This window comes from Quercus robur, chromosome 9 (genome assembly GCF_932294415.1).
Source record: "Quercus robur chromosome 9, dhQueRobu3.1, whole genome shotgun sequence".
Taxonomy (NCBI): domain Eukaryota; kingdom Viridiplantae; phylum Streptophyta; class Magnoliopsida; order Fagales; family Fagaceae; genus Quercus; species Quercus robur.
The window spans coordinates 48092251-48108759 of NC_065542.1; the positions used below are offsets into that span (position 1 = coordinate 48092251).

Below are 16509 nucleotides of genomic sequence, written 5' to 3' on the forward strand. Positions count from 1 at the left end.
CTTAGACCGTAAGACTTACTTTGTAAGACTTGTTACAATTGGAGTGATAATTATAATTTTTCATTATTTAAGGTGTAAAGTGTAAAGTACCCTTATAATTTGGGGTAGATTATATAATTTGACTTTATTTTTAAATTTTATATAAGAATTGTTGTGATAGATTTGAAACCCAAAATATCATTCTAACCTCTTATAAATAAATAAAAATTTGTAAAGAGAAAAGTAATTTTTTCCCCATATGATAAGGAGAAGGATTTGAAACTACATGTTTGCATTAAAAACACTAGAAAATGTCAAGTGGCCAACCACTTGAGTTACAAAATTCTTAATAGGGCTATCTACACATGCTCCACTCAACCAAACTCGATTGGGATTGATCTGTTCTAATTCAAGTGAGAAAGCCCATCTCTTGGAGATCTTGTAAATCTCTGATCCAACTGAGAAAGTCCATCTTTGGATCTCTGGCCAGATTAGCCAAAATCTCTCTTTGTTGATGTGTCCTTTAATTTCATCCAAAATCGATAACCATTGGACAACTGACTCAGCCTGACCCGTCACTTCTCTTTGGTTTAGTGCAAGTCTTGTTTTTTTGCCACTCGACAAGATCAAGTTGTGTTTGGATTGAGCCTAAGCTTGTCTTAACTTGACCCATGGACAACCCAAGCTCTTGACACAAGATTGATTTTTGAAATAATTTATAAGGGCCAAGTTAGGGCATCTATTAATAATTCATCTTCGAAAACTTTTTATAGAAAATTGAAAAAATTGTCAAAAAAGTTAGTCATTTTTTTATTTTCCTATAAAAGGTTTTTTAAAATAGTTTACTAATGTATATCTTAAGAGAATATGTTTGTAATACTCTATATAAAATGAAATATGTTTGTAATACTCTATATAAAATGAAAAATGTTATGTTCACAGTATTTTTATAACAAATCATGTGTATCAAGTTGTTACTTAGGGCAAGAAAGTAATTTTTGTGGTTGATTCAAATTAAAAATCCATAACAATTTACCACTTAAGATTTGTTGTAAAAATATAAAAATATTGTTAACGTAGCATTTTTTTTATTATTTATAAAATACTAGTAATTTGGTTTTTCCTAACTAAAGACACTTTTTAAATTCCACACGCAATCATTTGGAGAAGTTTCTTCTTCAATTTTTTTTTTTGGAAAAGTTAAGTTGGAAACGAATAGAAGAAGAAAAGATTAACAAAAAAAACAAAACAAAAAACAAAAAAAGAAAAGATTGAAGCCGCGGCATATGCTTTGTATTGAAATATCGACACATAGAGATATTCCCCAACACAATCGCAATCACTCCTCTCCTCTTCTCTTCTTCTTCTTTAAAGACAAATCTCTGTGATTGTGTACGGACAAAATAGTATGCAATAATGGAGGGCATACAGCAACGACTAGAGACGTGGATGAGAGAGCAACGAGCGAAGATCCTCAATGCCTCTTCCTCGTGGGGTCCACTGCAATGGCGAGTGATGAAGTGGCCATGGAACAGCAACGACAGAGAGCAGAGGAAGCGGATCCAGGAGGAGTACGAGCGTCGCAAGAAGCAACTCAAACATCTCTGTCGTGATCTCAAGGCTGAGTCTGTCTCTGACTTGCAAGACATCCTCTGCTGCATGGTTCTCTCCGAATGCGTTTACAAGGTAAGCTTCTCGCTTCTTTTATGGAAAACAAAACATGGGTCTTTTTTTTTGTTTTTTTGTTTGTGTGTGTGTGTGTGTTGAACAATGAATAATTCATTTTTCTGAGACCAACCCAGTTGGAATTGGTTAACTTATCAAACAAAGAAAACAAACCCAGTTGAAATTGGTTATTGGGTTTGTTAGAAAAGTGAAGAAATGGGAAGGAATATAGGATTAGGAGGAGTTTGTGTTTCTTAAACGACAGTTTTAGGTTTTTTTGTTAATGGGATTTCTTGGTTTTTAAGAAATTTGTGGACTTCAGAAATGAGACTGATATGTGCATGCTTAAGAGGGGTGTTAAAACTTTTGAATGATAAACAAAATGTACAAGTACTACATTTATAGGCATAGTCTAGGAGTAATTCATTTTGTGAGACCAACCCAGAAGGAATTGGTTAACTTATCAACCCAAAAAAAAAAAAAAAAAACAGTTGAAATTGGTTATTGGGTTTGTTAGAAAAGTGAAGAAATGGAAAGGAAATTGAGGATTTGGAGGAGTTTGTGTTTCTTAAACGACAAGTTTAGGTTTTTTTTTTTGTTACTGGGGTTTCTTGGTTTTTAGGAAATTTGAGGACAGGAAGGGGAAATGAGATTAATATGTTGTGGTGCATACAGAGGGAACGTAATCAACGTACGTTTGAGGATGTGGAGAGTTTGGGAGACCAGTTGCTTGCTTCTTTCATTGGTTATTGGTTTGACTGGTCTCGGGTTTGGGGACTCACATCTTGTGACTCCATCCCTTTGTTCTTTAGTTCTCTTCTTTTTTGTTTTTCCCATCTTAATTTTGTACCTTTTGACTGCTATGTGCTTTTCTTGCATATTGTAGTGTCTTTAATATATTTTTTTTTACCTATCATAAAAAAAGAGAGAGATTAATATGTGCTTGATTAAGAGGGGTGTTAAAACTTTTGAATGATAACCAAAACGTTCAACTACTACATTTATATTTATAGGCATAGCCTAGGACTAGTGGTATAACTAATACAATATATGAAGTGCAGTGGGCCTAAAGAGAACATAATCTAATAGTGGGGTTTATTACCTTAACTGTATACCTATATTTATAGGTATTAAACCCACAACTTCTCCTTCCATCCCGTTATTATAGAAGGAGTACTTGCTATTTTAGCTTGAGCTCATTGGTACATTATAACTATGTTTTATTTTTCTCACTTAGCTCTATGTGGATCGTTTGGAGAGAGAGAAATAATTCCTTCAATGGTGTTGAGTTTTCTACCATTGAGCTGAAGTTCTTAATTTCACATACTTTATATGACTGGTCTAATGCTCTAGGCAATGTTTCTTCTCATCCTTTTGTATATTTCATTAACTGTATCTGATTCTAATTCTTTAAGGGACTCCTCTTCAAACTTGACATATACTAAGGCTCTCCACTTAGTGTGCATTTGGAACGCAGGTTGAATGTGTGTTTCTGCGTTTTGCTGAAAAATGGTGGCCCCATGCACTGTTCACGGGACTCGCAAGTATGGAATTTAGCAAAAGAACCTTTAAAACTAGTTCCCACATGGCACTATTCATATTTAAAAATTATTTTGCTATAGTGTTTTCAGCAATAAGTTTTTAGTTTTCAGCAACTAAGTGGTATCCAAACAGACCCTTATTATAAAATTTTCATAATAATAATAAAAATGTATAAACTTTTAATGAAAATGACTAGAAAAGTGTAGCCATAATAATTGAGTAGTATACAGGAGATAAGTAAAGTAGAAAAGCTAAGATTTAAATCTACAAAGATCAATCAAATCAAGAAATTCAAAGATGCATTGAGATGAAAAGTGATCTAAAAATAGTGACTTAAGTCAATCAATGAGAATTCAATTCCACAAAGTTCCAAGCATACGTCTCACTCCAGATAGCACACATCAAGCATAATGGTAGTAATAGTATGGCATTCCAAACGCTTGAAGTTTTTTCCTCTCTCTCTCTCTCGCTCTCTCTCTCAGTTCAAACAATACAATATTGATGTCTCTTGAAATAGCCTCTCCAACATGCAATTGACCACACTACCAACTTAGGCATAACCCAAGAGATCACATACAAAGAAAATACTAATGATTGCAACACCCTAATAAGGTACGGTGAAGAAGGCGATGGTCCATTGTTTCCTCACTTTTGTTTGCACGTAAACACCAGTGAACTATATATAGCTATCTTGCATTTCTTGAGGTAATTCATGGATCACTACAACATTGTTTTCCCTTGAGCCCTTTTGTCATTCAGATTAGAATGTGGCTATAATTAAATGGGAGAGATGTTTGTCAGTGTCATGTATGTGTGTTTCAGTTGACCTTACAGTTTACAAAATTGGAATGCAACAAAAGCTTTGATAATCATGACATGTCTTTTTTGGTGGAATAGTTATGAATAAATGTTCTGTAGGCACTGAAAATGAATTTGCTTATATTTACGATGTTTTTCTTCATTATGAAGAGACCTGCTGCTGATATGGTACGGGCCGTAAATAAATTTAAGGCCGACTTTGGAGGGCAAGTTGTTTCTTTGGAGCGTGTGCAGCCTTCTTCAGATCATGTTCCTCACAGGTTTATTCTGCTCTATATCTTTTAATATTCATTTAAAAGATTTCTCTATACTGCCAAATGTATTCCTAATCCTTTTTTGTTAAAAATGATTGCTGGATTGGCTTTCTAATATCTTTTACCATTTCTGAAAAAACATAGTTAGCTGCTACCCTCTTACTGTTTCCTTTTTGTCCTTTTTCTATTGGCACATTTTTAGGTTATATGGAGACATTGTGTATATTAAGTTTTTGGGCAACAAAAGGCTACACTTTTTTGATACTAATAAACGTATCATTAAAACAAAAAATGTAAAAGGGTTTCCTAGCACATGGGATGTATATTGCCTAGAAACAAATAGAAAAGATTAGTTTCTAAAATTTAACATATCTAGAAAATTAAGGAAGCTTGAGGGAGAAACTGTATTGATTGCCTGTGTCCACTCAAAGAAGGCTACATTTATAAATATTCGGACTTTGCATTACCTCAGTCTTTTATGAGTTTTTTTTGAGCAATGTATATAAGCATAAATCACGTCATACCACATGTCAAGTGGTGTACCATACCCCTTTCTTGTCCTGTGTACAATGATAATCTTCCAAGTAGTAGAGATTTTTTTCATGTTAATAAATGTAAAACACGGAAGATGCTGATGAATTAGAAGATCTTTATGCCTCTTGCCTAAAAATGCTTTGGATATGTCATGCGTGGTTTCCAGTGGCAGCTGGTGCAAACCAAAGTATGGAACTTTATACAAGTTGAAACTTCAAAATTCTGTAGTTATTTTAGTTAATGGTATGAATGGTAGTGGTGATGTTAAATTTCCATGAAATTACTCTAGTTTCATTTAATTACTAAAGTTATTTTTCTACCTATGCATACTTTTGTTAGTTATATGTCTACTTATGCATACTCTTGTCTTTTTTTCATTTTTTGAATAATCACTCTTAATTTTTTCTGTTTATCATATAACTTCTTTTTCATCTTGGTTGTTGCAGGTATCTTTTGGCAGAAGCTGGTGACACATTATTTGCTTCCTTTATTGGAACGAAGCAGTACAAGTAAGAATGATAGAATATATTGATTTAGTTATCTCAGTCTCTATAATTTTATAAGTATGAATTTTATTTTGTGCAAATCAAGGGATGTCATGGCTGATGCAAACATACTGCAAGGGGCTATATTTCATGAGGATAGTATGGAAGTTGCTGAGGAGATTGAAACGGTTAAGTCTGAACAACATGAAAGTCGAAAAGGAAATTTGGAAAACTTGTGGAATCCCCTTGAATCAAAATCTAAGCAACTAAAAGATAAATCTAAACCTGCTGCCCATCGAGTAAGATAGCAGTTATTGTTTTCATGGTTTTGTTGATTGTGTTTCATCAACATATGTCAAATATGTTAGCGCGTTATACTTTTTTTTCCCCGCGTTTTCTAAGCATATCTAATTCCCTATATGCCAATGTATTGGTTGGTTATTCCTAGATTCTACAGATGCTCTTATTTTGTATAATTGTCTATGTATTTTTCTGATTTTTTTTTTCTCTTTCAAAAATTTTCAGGGCTTTTTGGCCCGTGCTAAAGGGATACCTGCTTTGGAGTTGTACAGACTTGCTCAGAAGAAGAAGCGAAAGCTTGTATTATGTGGACATTCACTTGGTGGAGCAGTAAGTCTGATTAGACTGCTTTGCTTCAGTTTTAGCCAGTTCTCTGCATATAATTAATTGACGTAGTCGGTGTACCTGGGCTGCTGCCCCTTGGTCTACTCAATTAATTGTATATTATTAAAAAAATATAATTAATTAATAAATTTATTATCTGCTCTTATTTTGTCTTTGTAGGTAGCAACATTAGCTACCCTTGCCATTTTGAGGGTTATAGCTGCCTCATCATCTTCAAAGGAGAGTGAAAAAGTTTTAGTTAAATGTATAACATTCTCCCAGCCCCCAGTTGGAAATGCTGCTTTAAAAGAGTAGGCATCTTCTTAGTAATTATATTATTTCTGAATATTTGAGTTCCTGATATTATTCTTTTTTATTTATTTAATTATTAGTTTAAGACAACACATCCATATTTTTTTTCTTTCAGCTATGTTAATAGAAAAGGATGGCATCACTATTTCAAGAGTTATTGTATTCCAGAAGATCTGGTGCCTCGTATCTTGTCTCCCGCGTATTTTCATCATTATAATGCACAGGCTCAATCAATGCCTTCTGATGCTGAATCTACTAATATATCTATGTTAAAACGTGAGGAAGGGATAGATAAGCTAAAAGAGAATGAGGGGGAGCAGTTGGTTTTGGGATTGGGTCCTGTACAGAGTTCATTTTGGAGGCTTTCAAGGCTTGTTCCTTTGGAGGGTGTAATGAGACAGTTGAATAAATACAGAGGAAAACGATTTGTACCTGCGGAAACGTCTACGTCTGCTGATTCTGTTGCAACATCTTTGGTTGAAGATGAAGTAGTTGGGCCACAGTCTCTTGTAATCCAAGAGGGTTCAGATGGCATTTCCCTTAAGCCATTTTCTGACACTGATAAAGCGCCACCAGAGGTAGCAACAAGTGGAAAGGTAGCAGAACAAGGTGACATTAAAGGTGGGGATAGCAAGAGCTGGCGTAGAGTGCCCTATTTACCTTCTTATGTACCTTTTGGGCAGGTATATATAATGAATTCCTGCTTCATTTATTTGTCTGTTTGTTTTTCATTCGTTTATTGTAGATTATTTTTGCCAGATAGAAATAAGCTGGGTTTGATTGACTAAACTGTTCTTAGGAAAAAGTGAATCTTTACAAAGCTGTAACTAAGAAAGTAAGCTGCCTATATTTAGGAATTAAGCTGTAACAAATGAACATTGCACAAGAGATGGAAAAGGAGCTGAAATTATATCAGTACTCTGAATGCTTTGGTGTCCGCTGATGTATTTCATTGTGAGTCTGCATTAACTATGCCTCCTTGGGTTAGTTTTTGATAATGATCTCCTGTCCCATCCTTAGCCAAAAAAAATTCCCCAACAAACTCTATTAACTATATTAGCCATGCTAGTGACAGGAGATCATCATATTGGTTGAGATATCCATATGGTCTCAATATGAAGCATGTCTCTTAATTGTGAAAATGGATTTTTGTAGTTTAAAATATTAATGGTCTTGCTTTTGTTATGTGATAGCTTGGAACAAACCTCTTCCGGGTTAGTGGCTATAGAAATAAAATAGACTCAGTCCCTTTTGGGATTTGGTTGCAAAGAGCAAGTAATGCCTCTAGCAAGATGGTTGGAAATTATATATGGTACCTGGGTAAACTGCAGCAAGATAGAAGGCCACTCTTGAAAATGGTTTTCTTCAAACAAGTTTGACTTATGAGTTTGGATAGTTTTTTATTTTATTTTATTATTATTATTTTTAAAATATTTCTGGGGAAATTACACTCTATCCCCTAAATTATACCCCCTTTTACACTTACCCCTCTAAACTATTACCCGTGTGACACTTTATACCCCATCTCATTGGTAATTGTTTAGGGAAGTGTGTATTCTCATCATTTAAGGGGGTAAGTATAAAAAGAGTATAATTTAGGAGGGTAAGTGTAAAAAGGGGTATAGTTTAGTGGGGTAAAGTGTGCATTCTCGTAGTTTATGTGGTATAGTTTGGGGGGGGGGGTTAAAGTGTAATTTCCCCTATATTTTTATTACACTATTTGCTTATGTAATTTTATTAGAGCCTCACTTTTTTTAGTTACACTTGTACTTTTGCCAACTTTTAGCAAAGAGCTAATCCAAATGCACTGTATTGAGGAAGAAAAGGAATAAGAAGAAGTATCATGAATAATGGAAACTGGAAAAGTTAATGAGTTCTAGCTTAAACGGCACTTACTTTTCCCACAATAATGGGATGTAGGGTGAGGTAGTGGATTCAAGGCCCACTGAGTGCAAGTATGCTTATCATTCAAATATAAAAAAAAATTAAAGAAGGAAAAAAAAGATAAAAAAAAAAAAAGAAATACTACATAAAAGCAATTAACAAAGAGTTCTCAGGTTAATAGGACAGAGGAAGTGGACACTTAGAATCTGGGATGCACGGACGCGGCTCCCAGGCCGGCGCACCCGTGTCCGACGCGGCGGGACGCGGCGACGCGGGAGGGACTCCGCAGACTGTGCGTCCGTCCCGCGTCGTGTCGCGTCGCGCCACGTGGCGGATCCCGACTCGGGCCGATGCGGCCGAAATCGGAGCCGACGCGGCCGAAATCGGAGCCGACGCGGCCGAAATCGGGCCGACTCGGTCCGTATCGGCCTGTATCGGCCGTATCGGCCGAAACGGCCGAGTCAGGCCGAAATTCAAAAAAAAAAAAAAAAAAAAAAGGTGCAAACGCATCGTTTGACTTACCCAGACCCCTTAAGTCACTCACACTTCATCCAAATCTCCTCTCTCACTCCGTCCCTCATCTCCTTCTCTGTGTGCTTCACTGCTTCGTCCCTCATCTCTGTGTGCTCCGTCCGTAGTGATTGCTGTGTGCACACTGCACTGCTTCAGCCTTTAGGTGTGCTCTCTCTGCTCTTTTCTTGAATTTTTATTCTTTGTTCTTTACGATTTCTCTCTTTCAAATTGCTTAGAAATAAATTTGTGAATCTGAAAATTTACGTTTTAGTTGTTATCTACTATTACTCTTAAATTTGGTATTTGTTTATATAATGTGAAAAAGTAAAAGTATGCTTAGCAATATATTAAATATATATTATAAAAATATTTTTAATAATTTTTTAATCGCCGAGTCCTGCCGCACCCGCACCCACCTTTTTCAAAAATTGCCGAGTCCCACACCCGCACCCGAGTCCCGAAACGCACCCGTGCTTCATAGCTTAGAATGCATCTATGGAAGTAAATGGTTAGTTAGTAGCTAGAGCTGGATGAGTACCATACCAACACAAGTGATCCATCAATGCTAGAAGAGTAGATGTCAGAGTAAAGGGATGATGTTTCAAGAAGGTAGCACAGCAACAGACATGGAAGATGGAACTTAAGGGCCGGAATGTGGCATCAACTCAAGAAAAAAATGCATTGTAGATTTAAGTCAGCAGTTGAGAGCTTTGAATGAGAGCATTGACTAAACTACTCCAAATTTATAAATGGGAATCTAAGGGGTTGAAAACAAAATTGTTGAGAAGGAGAAATGACAACAAAAGAATTAAGTATAACCTCAGTATAAATGGAGGGGGAAAAGGAAAGACAACCATGTTCTAGCCTTTTAGGGCTTTGACATTGTGTTACATGTAAAAGTTGTTGAATAAATGTAGAACCAGTTTCAAGTCATGAATGTTAAAAATGAGCATGCAAAATGCATCTAATTCTGTGGATAAGATGTTGCTGGCTTGTATAGGTTGTTTCATTCTTTTTCATTGCTTTTTTGTAGTCTATTGATTCTTGTAGGGGTCTCTGATCATTTGTTTGTGACATTATTGACTTGCTAGTAAGTTTGAGTTCCTGGGAATTACCTTTTTGTCCCTCCACTGCTTATAAGTTTGTGAAATGACCTGAGAGGTCCCAACTCTTTTAAATTCCAACACAAGTGGCTGCCTTCTAGTCTTCTACCCCCAAACAAGTTCGACACAGTCTTTGAGAGTAATTTATGTAAAAGTAAATTTCGCTGGCAATTAATATTTTATTGCGTGAGGTATTAGTGTGCTTGTCTGTTTTCTCTCTCCAACATCAGAGGCATCATTACATGTTGTTTGCCATAATAGTTGTCTTGAACTCAGTCTTCACACATCTGTTCTTTATATTGGGTCTGTAATTTTGGTGTGTTTGATTTTTATTTTATTGACTTCATTGGAATCTATTTATTTACTACAGCTTTATCTCTTGGGGAATTCATCAGTAGAATCACTATCGGGTGCTGAGTATTCGAAGTTGACATCGGTATGTCTTCCTTTGTTTAGAAATCTCCCTCTCTCTTGGTTGGGGGTGGCAAGATTTTTAATAATTCTGCGGCCTAAATCTTATGATTTCAACAGCCTTTTGTGATACTGAGTGGTAGCTTGTAGTAGTATCTTTTGGGATCTCTCATTTTGTTTACTTTCTTCTGGCAAAGACATTTTCAGGTCAGATCTGTGATTGCGGAATTGAGGGAACGGTTTCAATCGCATTCTATGAGGTCATATAGGCTCCGATTTCAGAGGTGTGGATCGTTTTTTATTAAAAAATATACCTATTACATTTGTTAATGAGTTAATCACACAATTTAGTTGTGCTTGTATTTTGTTCCCTTTTTCTACCAAATTGGTTGTCAATGTTTACATTGGTTGGTAGGTTCTTGTTTGCATAATTTCCCTGGTATTGGACCAAGGAGTTTTCATAGGCAGTTCAAGGGTTGTTAGTAAAATTATTGATTGCTAATACTGTAGTAAGATTTATTCAACGTGTTTTAAAACATATAAAACAGTTTAAGTTCGTCAATAAACTACAATTATTCACCCTCTCGCTAATGCAACTTATATACATTTTTTCAAGAAGATCTTGAAATCATTATAGTTCCTTGCGGTCTCTACTTGGATATGTGACAGTGGATGGTCATTTTTGGAATCATATTTAGCAAGAAATTTCAGGATTCATAAGTCTCATATTTGATGGAATTGTCTTCTTCTTCTTCTTCCTTTTTTTTTTTTTTTTTTTTTTTGCAGAATCTATGACCTATGCATGGGTGATAATCCTTCATCTTTCTTGGGAATTGAGCAACTGCAGCAGTATACACATCTGCAGCAGTGGCTTGGTCTTTCAGTTGCCTCTGTAGAGCTTGGGCATATTGTAGAGTCTCCAGTTATTCGCACAGCTACTTCAATTGCTCCTCTTGGATGGAATGGAGTACCTGGCGGGAAGAATGGAGAACCTTTAAAAGTCGATATCACTGGATTTGGCTTGCATCTGTGTACACTGGTTCACGCTCAAGTGAATGGTAACTGGTATGGTCCTTGGCAATTTTTATGGCTCTCCCCACCCTTCTTTTGTGAATTAATTTTACAATTAAGCACATCCTACATGATATATTAGGATACGATGACTTTAGTGCAACCTGCCAGGATTGCTTCATTGTCATCGTGCATATCATCATTCACGATCAGTGTCTTTTTTAGATCACCTTTAGGACTGACTACCAAGGCTTGATTGTTGTTGTCGTGTTTTATAGATCACCTATACTGAACACAAAGACCTAATTTCCTGATACTTTTGGCAGCGGCCATTTTTTTTTTCCTTCCCTTTTTTTAAATATATGCTTCTCACTAATGTTTCTTGATTCAATTGTTTCTTTGCTACACCTGTTTGAGCTTTGACCTGACCAATATGCTCTTCACTTCTGTACCGGTTTCTATTGAGTGCATTCATACATTAAGGGATCATATTAAAGGAATATTTATCTTCTAAGCTTTTTTGTTGCTGGAGCATTGCCTCATGATCATCATAAATTAAATTGCAAAGTGAATTGCACATTCTTTATTCTAGTGACTACCATATAGGTTCAAGGTACACTTACTGTAAATCTTGTTAATATAACTTTGTATTGGATTAGTATTTTTGACAAATCTAACGTTGGATTATGCCGTCTTCTTTAAATCTCCAAGCTTGCATATTATCAAGATATGATTAGATGTCAATAACTATCTTATTTATAAAATGTTTTGCTTTCAAATTTTTCCTATTTTAAAAATTTATGTTAAACATGAATTTATAGACATGTAGTAAGTAATATATGATTGACATGAAATTTGGCATGCTATGTATGTGTTAAGAATCAATAGAACATGTAATTCAATAGTGGGGTTTTCAATTATTTTTTTATAAGTATATAAATTTATTAAAAAAAAAAATTCAAATCAAGTACATGGGATGTATACAAGAACAGAGTGCTAAAGAAAATAAAAGCAAACCAGAAAAAACACAACTGTTATCTAGAGCCCAGGGAGTCCGTGAAATCTGGGAGCTCCTTAATTGAAGAAGACATTGAGCATGTTGGCCACACATATAATGACTTCAAAAACAAAAACTTCATTATGTTGAGCTCTTGGCCCTCAAAGCATCTCATGTTTCATTCATGCCATATATGCCACATGAGACAAAATGGAACCACTATATATATATTCCCCACAGATTGGTTTAGCTTTGTGTTTATTATCAAGTATATATGTTTATTTGCTCCAGCAGCCTCTCCTTGATTGGTTGAGAAAAGGATTTTGTGGGGTTGACCGTTTGTATTACTCACAATTGCCAATTGCTAGGCCCAAGAAAATTTAGAAACTAGGTTAGCCATAGGCGGAGAGTATTACTATATGGCGTTGTTCAGCTATTATTTTGTTTCAACTTTATCTACAGGATTTGATATTTGTTTATTTATTTTTAACACCCGAGTATTTTTGTGAATGAGAGTATTCTTAGGAAGGTAACACTACAGAAGCTATGAGTCATTTGAGATTGTTGGTGATGTTTTAGAGAGAATGATCAACATCCCATTTCAACAAATGGTGCGTTCTGGTTCACAGTAGTGGATTTTGTATGGCCATTAGAGTTTTATGAAATGGTATCTAATTGCTTTCCATGTCTTGCTGTTGAAGTTGTCCTGACACTTGGTGCAGTGTTTATGGTTTTTACTTTTCAATTGTTCTGTTTTTGGCCAACATAATTTTGATAGCATATTTTCTTCTGTAACACAACTCTACTATCCACCTGTCCATATGCATATGTGTGGGCGGAGCTTGAGAATGAAAAAAAAAGAGGGGGGTGGGAGGTTCTTTTTTTCCCAGAACCTCCATGGGTGTCTTTTGGTTTGAGATACATCATGATTTTGTATTTATCCTATTCAGGTGTTCTACTAGAGTGGAATCATTCCCCTCAGTTCCGAATTATTCTTCAAATTGTGAAATGGAGCGAGAATTACAACAAATGCGAGTTTTGGTTGGAGCGCCATTGAGACAACCACCAAAGCATCAGATAGTGGCAGATCCATTGATGCCTTTGTTTTCTTCTATTGATTCAGATGCTGCCCATCTCAATCATGAAAATACTTCAGGTTCCTTTCATGATGAAAAAATTATTCGCCCTGAAGGTTTGAATGATTTTTTTGTGTTCTGCACCAGTGATTTTGCTACTGTCTCTAAGGAGGTTCATGTCAGAACTCGTAGGGTCCGGTTACTTGGCCTTGAGGTACTGATGTTTAAATATATATGAAAAATATGATTTACAAAAGATGTTTCTTTTTTTTTTTTCTTTTTTTTTGTTATTTATATAGTGACACATGACTTATGGGCCATGTAGGGTGCTGGTAAAACTTCTCTTCTTAAGGCAATACTTAGTCAAAGTAGAGTAAACACTAATGCCTATGTTGAGAATATGCTTCCTGAGAGTGATGATCAAGAAGGGATTGCTGGTGGTTTATGCTACTGTGTTTCAGCAGGGGTAAATTTGCAGGTATTCATTTTTTTTTTTTTACTGTAAAAGATGTTACTTGTTTATACGAAATTTTTATTCTCCTCTATTACACTTTAACATTGGCACTATATTTGATTGGTCTTGGGTTTGGGGACTCACATCTAGTGAATCTCACCCGTTGTTTTGTAGATTCGCTTCTTTCTTGTATATAGTTTCTGATTTCTTTTGTATTTTTTGGCTGCTTTATGTTGTTTGCATAAAGAAGTCCTTTATTAATAATATTTTTTCTTATCTATCAAAAAAAAAAAAAAAAATTGCTGTAATTTCTACCAATTGTACCATACTACACTTATAGCTGATCAAGCTGTTCTGTGTGACCCAAGCATGCCAATGAGTTTTAGTTCAAATGGCACCTCCTGCTTGTAAGAGTAAGGTGGAGGATAAGGTTGTGGGTTTGAGATCCACTTGCATGTATAACTTACAAATAAAGAAAAGTAGTGACCCAGGCATATTGACCCTGATAATCTATCTTGGACATGCTTGATATTAGTTCACTTGTGGGGAGCCAATTAACTGTAGTTCACAGGATACTTTCTCCTGCCATAAAGAATGGGTGGAGGTGGACATTCTTCTACCAGAGGTTGCTAAGTTGTTTACATTGAAAAGGACCTTGTTGAAGTGTTTATATTTACCAACTCATGGAGCAATGTAGATGCTTCATGCTAGTTAATGATTTTGATGAGATAAGGCCTCTAACATTAGGATAGATGGAGTTTAGGCAGAGTATGCTCTCAGCTTCTAATTATATCATTGATCTGATTAGGTCGAGAAGGATTTCTCATGTGTTTATCCTCTCTCTCATGGTTATTATTAGTATATTTCTCGACTTTTTGTCTTTAATTTCTCTCCCCCTGTTCATATATTTATTTAATTATTTTCACTGCAGGATCTGAATAGGGAAGTTTCTCGTTTCAGAGATGAACTATGGATGGGAATTCGTGATCTTAGTCGGAAGACAGATCTGATTGTTCTTGTGCATAACCTGTCCCATAAAATACCCCGATACAATCACTCAGATTTGTCACAACAGAAGCCAGTCCTTTCTCTTCTGTTGGATGAGGCCAAATCTCTAGGAATCCCTTGGGTTCTTGCCATAACAAACAAATTTTCTGTCAGTGCACATCAGCAAAAAGCAGCAATAGATGCTGTTGTGCAGGCATACCAAGCATCTTTAAGCTCAACTGGAGTTATCAATTCCTGTCCATATGTTATGCCTGGTGTTGCAAGTGCTTCTTTGTCTTGGGGTGCAACTGGCGGAGATTCTGATGGGAGGATGGGTGCTCAAAAACTTATTTTTGCTCCAATCAATCTTGTTCGGAGGCCTTTCCAGAAGAAAGATATTGTTCTTTCAGTGGAGGGTGTTGCCTCTCTTTGTCAGCTAATCCATCGTGTGCTTCGAAGCCAAGAGGAAGACTCTTTCCAGGTAAAAGCATTTAAATGGATTTTGTATTAACAGAATGTAATGTTTGAACCCCTTCTTACTAATGGTTTTGTGTTAAGTTATGACTATGGGCACAAATTTTTTGATGCAGTAGCAAGGGGTGTTGAATTTGCTGACAATATTCAAAAATGAATTTGGGCATTGAATTTTGTTTTTATGATATTTTTTTTGGGGGTGGGGGAGGGAGGGGGTCTGCAACAAGGGTTGATAAAAGAAATTGGGTGTTTAGAATATTGGAGAATTTCATGAATGATTTCATTGTCGCTGGATTGCATTAATCACCCATGTATGAATCTAGTCTAGGTCATTGAGGAACTTCGTGACTTCTTGTTGTTGGTTAGGTCATATACTTTGCAATCTTTTTTATATGTTGGTACTACTTTAGTTGATTATCCCAAAAACCATTTTACTGGTTACTTTGATGCTCTCTGGTTCTATTAATAACCATGTTGTAATATGTGTTGTGGTTTGTTGTTCATATGGTTTTCTTTTCAATATTAATTTTAATGTTTTTCTTTTTTCAAATAAAAGGAATTTGCTAAAGATAGACTTATGGTGGAGTTGGCACGAGAACAAGCAATGGTTATAGGAGCAAGTAGAGATGCTCAGGCCAAGGCATCCTCCTTAACAGCTGCAGCTGTGGGTGCTTCCCTCGGTGCCGGTCTTGGTATTGTCTTGGCTGTTGTGATGGGTGCAGCATCTGCCTTGAGGAAGCCCTGAGAATTTACTCCATTTTTTTTTTTCATTTTAATTTTTTCAGAATTGAGAGTTTGGTAATTTTTTTTTTTTAATTTTTAGTTTTCCCATGTGGCCATTTTTGTCAATACTAGAGTTAATCATCTTACAAGGCATTGCTTCATATAGGCAAAGGGGCTTAGGCTTCTCTTTGAAGTTCTATTTGTTTATTTATAGTTTTGAACCTATGCCATCTCTCCTGGATGTACAGATTGTATATGTTGGTGAACAATGCCATTGATGATTTCAAGAATATACCCCAGTATAAACTACCTCCCATTAATAAAGAGTTGAGCACATTTAATCTCTAACACCTCTAACCCACTACTAATTAATAAAATATTTTTATTTCTTTCATTTTGGATTTTATTATTTTTACTATTTAAATAAAATAAATGTCAATTCCATGTAAGACACTAAATCTATGGGGAAATATAACGGGGCACTAACACAACCCCACCAATTCACGCGGATAGAGGTGTTCACTAAACTGCATAAACCGCACCAAAACCGCTCGCAAAATGGTATAACCGCATCGCACCACAAGTAATAGTACACCGCATCGCACCACACCGCATGGTGCAGTGCAGTTTGCGGTTTTATTATAAGAAACCGTACAAACTGC

The 16509-nt window shown here is 35.8% G+C and overlaps 1 protein-coding gene across 3 annotated transcripts in view; it reads left to right on the top strand.

Moving 5' to 3' along the window:
- Positions 1–1231: 1231 nt before the first annotated feature.
- The window catches only part of LOC126698793 (uncharacterized), a 33954-nt gene continuing 18676 nt past the window's right edge, over positions 1232–16509 (top strand). The window contains exons 1-14 of one of the 3 annotated variants that reach the window (XM_050396248.1): positions 1239–1665; positions 4156–4265; positions 5240–5302; positions 5385–5577; positions 5804–5908; positions 6083–6213; positions 6330–6897; positions 10085–10150; positions 10333–10409; positions 10912–11190; positions 13084–13423; positions 13535–13687; positions 14595–15131; positions 15681–16171. In XM_050396248.1, coding sequence (XP_050252205.1) covers positions 1396–1665; positions 4156–4265; positions 5240–5302; positions 5385–5577; positions 5804–5908; positions 6083–6213; positions 6330–6897; positions 10085–10150; positions 10333–10409; positions 10912–11190; positions 13084–13423; positions 13535–13687; positions 14595–15131; positions 15681–15869 — 3081 coding nt within the window. In that variant the 5' untranslated portion in view covers positions 1239–1395 and the 3' untranslated portion in view covers positions 15870–16171. Of the gene's footprint in view, positions 1666–4155; positions 4266–5239; positions 5303–5384; positions 5578–5803; positions 5909–6082; positions 6214–6329; positions 6898–10084; positions 10151–10332; positions 10410–10911; positions 11191–13083; positions 13424–13534; positions 13688–14594; positions 15132–15680; positions 16172–16509 lie in introns of those variants that run through there. The other 2 variants (XM_050396249.1, XR_007646589.1) reach the window with 2 other exon arrangements.